Genomic DNA, 13,711 nt, shown 5'->3' on the forward strand with positions numbered 1-13,711 from the left:
TCATCACACGCCTACGGGCGTCAAATAGAAAGACCTGCACCTGGCGAGCCAAACCCATCGTGGGATATCCCGGCACTAAAAGCCACATGACATTTCATTACTGGTTGAGATTTAGAAAATCATGTACAGTAGTACGACTGTGAGTTTGCACATGGTCGATAACAGAACCAGAATAAACATATGACTGCAAAGGGGTTAAGGAATTTGCATTCCCCTATTTGAATAAACATTTTGAATTACTATAGATACTGAGAACATGAGTGTGAAGTGCAAATGTTGATTTAGAGCGATCATTTCGAAAGTTCCAAGGTATTGTGTTTAGCCTCACTTACTGATGATGGCTTCTTAATGTCTATGCTAAGAGACACAAAATGACGTAATATCTTTTCCCTTGCAAACTTCAGTATTGTTCTAGCCTTTTGTGAAATGAAAATGTCTGTGATTTCCTGATGACTGGCATTTCATAAGTCATGGCAATTGTGTTCTCGTTTATCTTCTGGAAAAGCATCTTGCTATGTGTGATGGTAATTTTACAGATTACTTGTTGAAAAAAGTAATTTGGAATTGTATTTGAGTAAGACATTCCTCAGGTAACTGTAATTCAGTCCAATTACTTTTATTTTTGTACTTTTCCCATCGCTGGGTGTAACATTAAGAGATGTTTAAGGTTGCAAGTTAATTTTATGAAAATGTATTTGGTAATGATCTGCTGTTTTTGAGTAACATAACAACAACATATATTTATGTATTCTATTACATTGATACAGCCAGCTATGGGTTACAGCTACGCAAACTACCTGCCATTTTTCTTTCAGAGGCTTACACATTTTTCTTTACATTGTAGCCAAAGTTTCTTCAATTCAGGCTTCTTTTTCTGTCTCTGTTCCATTGAGATGTTGTGTGGTTTAGCAGGATGTCTCTTTGGATTCTCCCTAATATCTTCAACTTTCTTCCTGAAGATGGTTCTGTCTTGAATTTCTTTTGGAGTTTCTGCTTCCTTCCTTCAGATCTTTGTGCACTTCTTTAAGCCAATGGGAAGGAGTTTTCCATTTTTCCTGAAGAGCTAGTATTTTATTCGCTCCTCTATATCTGGGTTCATTCTCTTTAGCTCCATTGAAGGTCGGCCTCCTCTTTCTGATTTTTGCAGTGATCTTCTCTGTTCTCTCATACAGTTCTCTATTGGATCTCAGATGGAATATAAAACCCTCTGACACTTTCTTGTGTCCTAGAATTTTCCTGAGAAAGTTCTTTACCTTTTTCTCAATTGTAGGATAATCTGTTTTGGCTAGTGTCCCTGCAGCATAGAGGCATTCTGGTCTGACTACTGTGCAGTAGTGTCTCAATTTTGCTTGGATGGAGATCATTCTGGACCTGTAGGTACCATGGTAGTTTAAAGGCCATATCCATCCTCCTTGCTCTTTCTCCTAGCGATCCTTTCTCATTGTCATTAGGAGTAAGGATCTCGCCCAGGTACTTAAATTTCTTAGTCCTTCGGATATTTCCATCCACCATATCAGTCTTGTGGATAGGGTCCATTTTAGCTGAGTCTGTGTACATTGTCCTTTCAAATAAGATCCTCAGGCAAGTCTTAGCAACTACATCTTGTAGTACTTCTATTTGTTCCACTACTGTTGGGATGTGTTGTGTGTGTCCTCCGTGCCTGCAACTTCCGCAGCCCGCCCAGCATCGACGTTTCGAGAGACCACGAGGTGGACTGCACTGCTCTGACGTAATCGTTTGTGACGTCAGGCAGGACTATAAATTGAGCAACGTTTCTGTCTCTCCAGGCACTCCCACAGTGTCCAATGACCAGACTACACCGCAAGTCAGACACGGAGGTACCCTCTTAAATAAGTGTTCTGAACAGGTGGACTAATTCTGGCCGGGAGGTTTCACCTCAGGGCATTGCCTTATGCATCCTGCCTCCCGTAGTGCCGTTGAGCCTCCTACCCTAGCATTCTGCTATTCTCTCAAGTCCCCTACAAGTGCTCCGACTTCAATCCAAGCATTCTGCTATTTATGAACCTTAACGCAAGCTCCTTGCAAGTCCTACGCCTCCTACTAGCATTCTGCTAATGCGGAGTTTCTACAAGTTCCACTTATCATTATACTAACTATGGATAGTTTTCAACTATCAAGGACATTCCTTCATCTGAGCAGACTATCTTATCAAGATATGAACTGAATGTACATAGGAATATTAACTTGTATAAATGTAAATAGTTTTCAGACCCTCAGTCTACTACTTTATGTTAGCATTGAACGTGTGCAGCTCATTAAACTTCAAGACAAGTTTCATTCTTTTTTGTGTACATATTGTATGAAAATTTCCTTGTATATCAAGTTCCTTTTATGCAACAGGATGTTGTATGCAAGGATCACTTCATTATCAGCAAAGGCCAGGCAATCAAATGTGATATCAGTATTTTTTCATCCTCTGAACTCCCTGGGAATTTTTATAAGAGTCTCATGGTCCACTGAATCATAGGCCTTCTTGAAATCCATGAAGGCCAAAATCATCCATTTTTACCTTATTGTCGTAATCGATCAGTGACTTGGGGATGAAAATTAATTCTGAACATGAATTTCCTTTCCGAACCCTGCTTGGTATTCCCCCAATCATTTATATAGGTGGGCATCCGCCCTAGTTTGAAGAGCTTTCGGCAATATCTTGTACGTGATGGGAAGAAATGAGATGCCCCTGTAATTATTGATATCCATTTTATCACCTTATTTGTACAAGTGATGAATCGTAGCATTCTTCCACTCCTCTAGGATCTCGTCTGTTGCCTGAAAGTGAACAACAATTCCTTCCAACTGTTCAACCATATTTTTGCCTGTGTACCAACACAATTCTACTGTGATAGTCTTTTCCAGGAGCCTTGTTGTTTATTTAGCTCTTTAATTATACCGTTAATTTCTTCTTAGTCACGAGAAGTTTTTCTATGAGTGATCCAAAAACAAGTTCTTCCTCAGGAGGGTCACAGTTCAAATGTTTCTGAAAATAATGAGCTAAGTGTTCGCAATTATTCTTGTTGGTTGTGATGAGCTTTCGTTCCTCATTCTTAAAACCCAGGTTTCTAGGAGTGAATCCCTTAATTTTGTTCTTAAAAACTCTGTAAAAATCCCTCATGTTATTTCTCAGTTTGGTCAAATTATTCCTTTTTGTATATCGCCGCTTCGCATTCCTGAGGAGTTTGGCAGTGTGTTTTCTCTGTTCATTGAATTACTCAAAATCTTTGTGGTTAGAGTGCCATCTGTTGTATGTTCTGGATCTTTCCTGCATTGCTCTGTTGCACTCGTTGCTCCACCAGGGATACTTTATTTTATTTCCTTTGCCAGGAATATTGTGTGTTCGGCTGCCTCTTCGTTTTTCTTGTTAATTTCTTCTGGTTCATACGAGTCCAAGCATTCAAGCTCTTTCTGGTACTTCTTCACGATTTCATGATTGACCTTGAACTTGTCTGTCTTAAATCTTTTGATTTTAAATGAGGTTCTCTTGGTAGTTTTGGGTCTGAACCCATTTTCACCTGAGTCCATGTAGCTCTCTTTTGAACCTTGACATTCGTTATTTTCCAGAGGCTGCCATGTTATTGATTTGAAATTCTACCAAGCTGGGATTTGGCAATCGCCATGTCATCTTTTGGTTCTTTCTTGAACCGAGTGGACCTTAACTTCAGATTGAACAAATCAGACTTCAGTCAGCCTTTGTCCATTTTGGTTTGTCCTTTTATAGCCTGGATATTTTCCAGCTATTTTCATATATTTCTTTTCTTTCCCAATCTGTGCATTGAAGAAACCCATTAGAATTTTTACTTGATGGTCAGGAATTTACATCAATTCTCTTTCAAATAAGGACCAAACACTTTATCCTTTTTTGTTATCCTTGTTGATTGGATCTTGCACATTGTGGATCACATAAGATTTTCTTTTTATTAGATTGTACTCAAGTAATTATTACAACTTCAGAGTTATACTGTAGATTCATGTTAAACTGATTTTCCTTAAAATAATATGGCCATTCCTATCTTCCATAAGCTGGACTGAGTAGTTCAAACAGTTGAGTGCTGGCCTTCTGACTTGGCAGGTTCAATCTTGGCTCAGTCCGGTGGTATTTGAAGGTGCTGAAATGTGTCAACCACGTTTTGGTAGATTTACTGGCATGTAAAGGACCTCCTGCAGGGCAAAATTCCAGCTCTTTGGCATCTCGAAAAACCATAAAAGTAGTTCGTGGGACTTAAAATGAAGTACCTTATTATTGTCTTCCATAAGATCTCCTACTTACCTGGAAATTGAATAAATAAAATACGAGTGTCATTTCATAAGTTATGGCAACTGTGTTATGGGATCTCTTCTGCAAAAGTACTTAGCATATGAGTCTATGTTTGAAAGCCTCAGCAGTTTAATATGGCAAAGCTCTATCACCCATTGCCATTCTTAGCTCTGCATGACACTGATATTAATTTTTTCCATGGAGAGCTGCAATTTTCACATATGGCTCTTGTTCATCTTTACTTAAAACCAATGTGAAGCATGGCCTGTAGCATGCTGACATTTTTGTGCATTGTTAACTAGCCACGAGTGCTTACAAATGCTATATATTGGTAACATTAAGTAGTGTGTGATGCATGTTTTTCAAACATATGAACTGGATCTACCGTGCTCCCACCTGTTTGGAAAATATAACAATGTTGCTATGACTAATGAAATGGCCTCCACATGTAGTAATTGTCCTGTATCATATACTCATTCCTCAGAGTGGCCTATATTTCACTATTTGAATTATTTCAAATTTCTCGTCAATCATAATTTTTATACAGTAACAAGAAACATGCAAATCAAAGTTCATCAGTATTATCCTGCTTGTGCTCAAATCACTGCATCTGTTCTTTGTCCATATCTCATATACTTCCTACAAATCCAGTTACCTGTATTATTAGTAACTTTTCAGTTTAATAAAGGTATATTCTTTGATGATGCCGTTGGTATAAAAGGCACTAGTAATGATGGAGTAGACCCAAACTAGATGGAATTCGCTTTCACATTCAGTAGTATATCCAACCCTAATGCAGTCTGTCGATTCATGTGCCTATATCTAACACACATTTCTCTGCCTGAGAGCCAATCTCTCTCATGTCATGAATGTGTCTGACTCGTGGCTAAGATGTTGAGTTAAATATATATATTAATTCATATGGCACTGAGCTCGATAGCTGCAGTCGCTTAAGTGCGGCCAGTATCCAGTATTCGGGTGATAGTGGGTTTGAACCCCACTGTTAGCAGCCCTGAAGATGGTTTTCCGTGATTTCCCATTTTCACACCAGGCAAATGCTGGGGCTGTACCTTAATTAAGGCTATGGCTGCTTCCTTCCCAGTCCTAGCCCTTTCCTGTCCCATCGTCGCCATAAGACCTATCTGTGTCGGTGCGACATAAAGCCAATAGCAAAAAAAAAGAAAAAAAAAAGTTCATATGGCATCGTTACATACTTTCAGTCAATCACTGACAAGATAAACTAGCCCCTCTTCACTTAATACTGAATAACAGCATCTGGATATCACTGAAGCACATTGTTTGTGCTAAAGAAGCAAATATTTAACATAATTCCCTTGATGTCATTAGGAAACATAAAGGATATCAATTAAATGAAACTCCAGAATATTAATGATGAAAGTTATGAAGTTATATTTTGAAATGAATAATTGGGTTAAAAAATAGTTTAATGATGACCACCAACATGTTAAAAAACAATATTTTGGTAAGGTTTTTATCTTTTAATGTGTGTTAATGACATTCAGTTTTTAATATCGGGATAGGATCACATTCTCTTCAATTTTTTTATTATTATTATGGGTTGAATTGAAATATTTCACAATCATTGCACTGAAATTTGAAAGGAACAATATCGGCTACACACATCTTCATTATAGACTTTCATTCCTTTCAGCCATAGTCTGCGAGACTCTGTGAATTAACTAAGTGCCTCCCCAATCCTCTATTTGCAACTACAGTGACTCACATAATTATTCGGACATGTTAATTATAGACTTTGCTACACACTGGCCCTATGGTTCAGAGAAAATATTGTACAAGCAAACTAGTTCCTGACAGAACCCAGTTTGAGAGATACAACATGGCGCTGAAATGTGTACTTTTAGATAACAGGAGAGAACCAGTGACCCTGGCACATCAGAACACAGTTAACGTGCTTCCAACAAAATTATTTGGATGCAAGTCAGTTGCTGTGCAGAGGTCGTGTGTAGAAGAGCCACGGACAGCATGATCATAAACGTTCAGAGAGTTCGAGTGCTGTGTACAACTTGTGTGAAAATGGGCCGCAGAGGAAGAGAGCATAATTGAACAGCAGAAGCTAGTAATTTTTCACCGTGCTAAAGGTAAAAGTTGTCGTAAAGTTGCTGAAATGTTACAAATGAAGAAAAGTACAGTCTCTGATATCACAACATGGTTCACACTTTCTGGGAAGTCGGGAAAAATCAGGGAAAGTCAGGGAATTTGGGAAAGGTTAAGGAAAGTCAGAGAAACACTAAAAACAATGCCTGAAAATCAGGGAAAATAGCTAGCTCTTTTAAAAAAGTCAGGGATTTTTAAATTACATACTTTGCTCGCGCTTGTTGCTGTGATAAAATCATCAACAAATGTGTGATTTCTACCTGATAACTGCTGGTGAAACAAAGTTTAATCAAGTTCAGGTAAGAAATATTTATACAGTATATTAAATATCTGTTATTACTTTTACAATATAATTAAACAAGAACTACATTAATTTACACTATATTACAAAATTAGGCTGTAAGTGTACCATACATTTACTATACTTCAACTTCTATTCAATAAGTACTGCAAAAGTACAAACTGTATGAAGTATACTTCATATACATAATACTTACCATGTTGTTAATATAAAACAATTCACTTTATGCCCTTAATATATAAAGGTAGACAGGAGATAAGTCTCTCTTTTTTAAAAATACAATTGGCTTTACGTCGTACCGACACAGATAGGTCTTATGGCGACGATAGGATAGGAAAGGGCTAGGAGTGGAAAGGAAGTGGCCTTGGCCTTAATTAAGGTACAGTCCTAGCATTTGCCTGGTGTGAAAATGGGAAACCACGGAAAACCATCTTCAGGACTGCCAACAGTGGAGTTCGAACCCACTATCTCCCGGTTACTGGATACTGGCTACACTTAAGCAACTGCAGCTATCGAGCTCGGTAGGAGATAAGTCTACTGCTATCTTAAATGCTACAGAAATTTGCCATCAAAGGCTACATTTTATTTTTATTATTTTTATTATTTTTATTATAGATATTTAGTAATTCATTATAAATATGTTCTACAAGGTCTTTTTTATACAAAAATTTATCATGATTGAATAATCTATATATATAAAATTACTTGTCCTGACTGACTGACTGACTGACTGACTGACTGACTGACTGACTGACTGATTCATCATCGCCAAGCCAAAACTACTGGACATAAAGAAATGAAATTTTGGGGATACATTCATATTAAAATGTAGGTGCTCATTAAGAGAGGATCTTTGGATATTCTGTCGCTAAGGGGGTGAAAAGAGGGGTAAATTTTTAAAATGAGGATATCTATATCTCAAAAACTTAAAATTTTACAGGTGTGAAAATTAGTATTTGGAATCTCCGTTAAAAATAAAGGAGTTTAATCCTTTTTATGAGGATACCTATATCTCAAAACTGAAGATGTTACAGTCGTAATAATGGGCATTTGGAAGCTCCTTTATAAATAAAGAAACAAGTCTTTTTGGTTTTCTTTAAGTTCACCTAAGGGGGGAGGGTGAAAGGAAGTGAAAAAATTTAATTCTTTTTATGGAGAAACTTATATCTCAAAAACTTAAGATTACACACGTGAAAATTAGTATTTGGAATCTCCTTTGAATATAAAGGAACATGTAGTTTTGTTGTCGGAAAATACACTTAGAGGGGGGTGGGGATGCGGGAAGCACTCATCAAGGGGTTGAATTCCTTTTATGGGGATACTTATGTATATCTCAAAAACTGAAGATGTTACAGATGTGGGAATAGGTATTTCGAATCTCCTTTAAAAATAAACATGTATTTATTTTTTCGACTTGAGAGAAGACTGTTTCTCATATGTACAGTTCTACGGTGCATGGTCGTCTTAGCCCCGAAAGGTAATATCACAAACATGGTTTACAAAGAATTTCTGCAGTAAGTGAAACTAAATTTATGGGTGAGTTTTTATACTTCAGGAATTTTCAGATAATGTCTTAGTACAATGCCGAGGAATGATTACTTTGATCAAATTATGAAATCCACGTGAGCGAAGCCGCGGGTAATTGCTAGTTTTTTATAAAGTAACTTATTTTTAATTTGCAGGTTCATTTTGAATATGACATCTTCAAAGAAAACTTTTTTATGACCAATGGTTGAACTGTAAAATATCAACCCCGAATTCACAGGCTGGTTAAGCAATGGACCTACCATTTCACAAGTTAATTGTAACATTTGCATAAAATCAATTGATTTATTAAACATGGGTCATCAGGCTGTTATATCTCATGGTAAAGAAAAAATTCATATGAGTTCAGCTAAAACGAAAGAAGACCAATCTTGTATCGACTAGGTGGAAAATAAATAAATACTTAATTGTGAATCTATTGAAGTGCGGTACGGACCATGAAACTGATTTTATGTAATTCTACAAGTACCTCGAGAGAAAATGTTACTAGTATGAGTCAAGTAAATATCCAGCCACTTAGTCAAGAAAGTATGGAAATTTCACCCTAACCTGAGATTTTGAAATCCGCTTAACAATCAGTTGAATCATTTTGCACAAGGGACGATGTTACAAAAGCGGAAGCAATATGGGGTTTGAAAGTTGTTAATACCAAGTTTTCGTTAAAACATTCAAACTAATGTTCCCAGACAGTTCAGTTGCTTCGAAGTTTAAAATGGGTGCCACAAAGTGCAAATACATTACAAACTATGGTCCAGCTCCTAATTTACCAGGCGAGTTGGCCATGCGGTTAGGGGTGCGCAACTGTGAGCTTGCATCTGGGAGATAATGGGTTTGAACCCCACTGTCGGCAGCCCTGAAGGTGTTTTTCCGTGGTTTCCCATTTTCACACCAGGCAAATGCTGGGGCTGTACCTTAATTAGGGCCATGGCTGCTTCCTTCCCATTCCTAGGCCTTTCCTCTCCCATTGTTGCCATAAGACCTATCTGTGTCGGTGCGACATAAAGCAAAAAAACCTAGCTCCTCATTTTTCCAATGAACTCAAAGATATGTTGCAATAGTGTGATGATTACATCATCTGTTTTGATGAGTCGTTAAATAAGATGGTACAAAGGGGACAGATGGATATATTTGTTAGGTTTTTTGACATCAGTAGGAGTAGAGTATGTACGTAGTATTTTAAAAGTGTGGTTAGGCAGAAGTACTGTGCAAGATTTACTTGAAAGTTTTAATGCAGGAATTCATCCATTGAAGCAAAAAAATATTCTTCAAGTTTCAATGGATGGCCCAAATGTTAGAGTTTTATGAAAAAGTTGGAAGGAAGGAAGGAAGGAAGAAAGGAAGGAAGGAAGGAAGGAAGGAAGGAAGGAAGGAATCGCTAGATGGTTGGATAATGTGGCATGTAGTGACAGACTTTTAAACATTTTTGATAGTGTTAAGGAATTCATTGATTCATGAAAAGTTTTGAATACAAAACCATTAAGAAATATTTCAGAACAAACAAAAGACAGCTTCATCAAGTGCAAAGTAGCATTTTTCAAAAACATCTCCCAAAAATGTGAACAATTTCTAAGAACATTTTGAGCTTCGGATCATCTAGCTCCATTTTTGTTTACAAATTTCCAAATTACTTTATGTACTTTGTTGGAGAGGTTCATAAGAAGTGAGAAACTACCTTCTAGTAGATCTGCTCTCTTCTCCTTGGACTTAAAAGATGAGCTCAACAACCGTGACTTGAAAAATATTTATATCAGTTTCCAAACCAAAACGCTTCTTAAAGAAACCAGAGCAAAGGAAACTGATATTCAGAAGTTCAGATTAGAGTGTCAAACTATACTGATCAAAGTGACTGAAAAATTATTAGAAAAATGTCCTATTAAGTACAGAACAGTACAAGGTTTGTCATCTTTGGAGCCCAACATAATATTCAATCAATCAGAACAAGGAAAATAGAGAATTAACATATTATTAGAATTATTGAACACTACTAACAGCATTTCTGATGTTTTTGCTGAAAAAGCTAAAACACAGTACAGTAGTCTTAGTTATGAAGCACACATCATATTTGAACAACATATCAAAACATATCAAAACATATCTAGAAAATGCTTACAGATTATTAAACTAGGTGTAATCTTTTCTCATGGAAATGCTACTGTTAAGATTGCTTGCTCAATAAATAAAAATTTACTTGTTGAAAATCTACATGAACACAGCTTAGTTGCACAATGCATGGTTCAAAATTCAATAAGATTCTATGAAAGCATCCAGAAAATACCAATAACCCAAGCACGCTTGAACAATGTCAGAGTTGCCCAGAGAAGATATAAGGAAAGCCTCCAACAGTAAAAACAAAAAAGCTCAAATAGAAGAAGAAAAGAATAGAGCAGAAAAACGAAAGATATCCTTGGAAATTCAGAAACTTGAAGCTTTGAGGGAAGAAGAAAACATCACATCAGAAATACTATTATTGGAGAAGGCCTTGTTGATTTTCATGTATTTAGAATGGACAAAATCAACATTTGACCATTTTGACATCCAACCAATGATAGTGTCCAAAAAAAGATGGTTTTTAGTGTTATCTGAAACGTATTTCAATTTACTAGAGGTAATGGTACAAATTATTTACACATTTGTTATGACATACTGCATTAATTTTTAGCATACCTTAAAATGTTTGTATCATTAATGTTGTAGAATATGTTTAGCTGATTACTTTAAAACACTAGACTAAGTATGACATTGTATTCAATTTGAAAAAATTTATTATGTAATCAAAGAGTATTGTAAGAATAAAAAGGTGAGTGATGGATGGCTATGGGGATGGTGGAGGCCGATTAAAAAGAAAATGATTGATATCCTTCCAGTCATTTAATGAGTCGAGAGTCAGGGAAATATTGTCTTTTCAGTCATGGAAAGTCAGGGAAATCAGTACCAAAATAAAAGTGTGAATCGTGCACAAGATTCTGGGAGGAAGATAGGACTGAACATCTACCAAGAACTTTTTCAGTGAGAGAAGAGTTTTGTATCATCACAAAAACAAAAAAGGAACTAAAGTTCAGTGCTCCAAAACTTGCTTCAAAGATAGCCACAGACACCGGAAAGAAAGTGGATCCCGAAACAATAAGGAGAGTGCTCAGAAGAGGTAACCTTCACGGCCGTATTGCAAGAAGGAAGCTCTTCATAAATTAAATAAATCGAAGGAAGACAATGCTGTTTGCCAAGGAACATGTTAGAGGAGACAATGAGTGGTGGAATGACATTATATTTGCTGATGAGAGTAAATTGAACATATTTCAGTCTGATGGGAGGATAACAGTTTGGCGGCATCCTAATACTGAGCTTCAAAAGAAAAAACTGAAAGCAACTCTTAAGCATGGTGGTGGACATGTAATGGTGTGGGGGTGCATGTCGGTGAATGGAGTTGGTGAATTGGTTTTTATTGAGGGTAAAATGGACCACTTTCAATACCTTAGAATACTGAGGGACAATATGAAAAAGAGTGCCATAAAGTTTTAAGTTTTATCAAGATAACGACCCAAAGCATATGGCCCGGAATGTAAGGATGTGGTTATTGTTTAATTGCCCAAAGGTGTTTCATCCTCCTCTTCAATCACCAGACTTGAATGTGATGGAAAATCTTTGGGACAAACTTGATAAAGAAATAAGAAAAACAACAATCACATCTAGAGAATAGCTGAAAAACCAACTTCAAGAACAGTGGCAGAAGATATCTCCCGAATACACCCTGAAATTAGTGAAGAGCATGCCAAGTCGACTCAGGGAAGTCATCGAAAAGAAAGGAAAGCCCACCAGATACTGAACCCTTAGGATCATAAGTAAAAAGGAAAGTGTCCAAATAATTTTGTGGAGTATTAGTTTTGATTTTGTTTCTTAATTATTATATTTTCATTGACAGTGTTCATTAGAAGAATGATGGACGTTTAGTTTTTATATTTGTTACATAAACTTCTATTTAATTTATATCAGTGCTTTATTATTATTGAAATCACTGATACAAAGGAAAATATAATAAATCATGTCTGTCCGAATAATTTTGCAAGTCACTGTACCTCTGTGACCTGGTGTAGTTCCATACCTCTTGTCCTTAAATCATTAAAAACTGAGGCTAATCATCTTAATCGTCTTGAACTTCCTCTGTTTTTGTTACTCTCCATGTCCAAGTCCAATCTTCTCCTAGCTAACCTATCCTCCTTCATTAGACTCGCATGACCACACATCTGAAGCTGGTTTACGTGGAGCTTTGTCTATTGACTCCATTCCTAACTTGTCTTTCTCCTCATTCTGAATACCTCCTGCTATCTTCCCACCTGTTCATACCTACAGTCGTATGAGAGGAATAATACACTTATAGTTTTAGGCTAATTTGTAAGTAACTGGGCAGGTAAGGTATAGAAAAAGTTACATTTAAATTGCTTATTTTGCCTGCTTTGTCGAAGGACTTTTATACCTACAATTTTTGTTCCTGAATCAAAGAACCAAAATAAATGATTAGCTTTTAAGTGTTTCAATTTAAAATATGATCCTTCCTTCTTATGTTTTCAGAATGGTTCAACTCCTCTTATATATGCAGCAACTAAAGGAAAACTCCAGTTTCTGCGAGAACTAATAAACCATGGAGCTGATGTGAATGCAGAGGACTCTGTAAGTCATGTTTCAAAAACGTTTTTCTTCTTTCTCTGCAAATCATTAAAAGGGCTTATGTGGCTTAGATAAAATTGGCAATCAGCCTTACAAAACACAGGCTATTCAACACAATTGGTTAAATTAAATTAAATTTAATTTTATGTAAGTCATCAAGAAAGCAAATACACTTCAAATTATAGAAGTTACTTTGCTCAACAAAGTAAATAGAAATAAATTATTAATTGCATAGAACATGAATAATACAATACAAGAGCCGTAATGTACCCTGTGGATACACTACATCTTCTTTTTCCATTAGATATAAATGTATATGCCAAAGATTAAGAACAGTTCTTTCTCACAACCTTCCTTTACATTTAAATTCTTGAGACTTGAAAAGATTGGATTAATGTGTATCATTTTAGGATGGCTGGACTGCACTACTGTGTGCTGCAAAAGAAGGTTATCGAGATATCTGTGCAGAGCTTCTTGAACATGGAGCTGACATTGAGCATAGAGATATGGTAAGAGGAAAATGTGTTAAAATCATTTGTTGAAGCTATTCTCTTGCATAAAACTAGTCTTGTGTTTATGATATAATTCTAAAATTGTGTATAAAATAGTAGGTTGTAGAGTAATTTGTATACATGAAACAAACATTAACCTTTTGGCCGTGTGGTTAGGAGCGCGCAGCTGTGAGCTCGCATCCGGGAGATAGTGAGTTCGAACCCCACTGTCGGCAGCCCTGAAGATGGTTTTCTGTGGTTTCCCATTTTCACACCAGGCAAATGCTGGGGCTGTCCCTTAAGTAA

At 36.5% G+C, this 13,711-nt stretch overlaps 1 protein-coding gene across 1 annotated transcript in view; it reads left to right on the top strand.

Moving 5' to 3' along the window:
• Arms (Ankyrin repeat-rich membrane spanning) overlaps positions 1 to 13,711 on the top strand; it is a 485,159-nt gene that overhangs the window by 176,863 nt on the left and 294,585 nt on the right. Inside the window, exons 5-6 of the mRNA XM_067142156.2 lie at positions 12,819 to 12,917; positions 13,325 to 13,423. Coding sequence (XP_066998257.1) covers positions 12,819 to 12,917; positions 13,325 to 13,423 — 198 coding nt within the window. The remainder of the gene's footprint in view (positions 1 to 12,818; positions 12,918 to 13,324; positions 13,424 to 13,711) is intronic.

This window comes from Anabrus simplex, chromosome 2 (genome assembly GCF_040414725.1).
Source record: "Anabrus simplex isolate iqAnaSimp1 chromosome 2, ASM4041472v1, whole genome shotgun sequence".
Classification (NCBI taxonomy): Eukaryota; Metazoa; Arthropoda; class Insecta; order Orthoptera; family Tettigoniidae; genus Anabrus; species Anabrus simplex.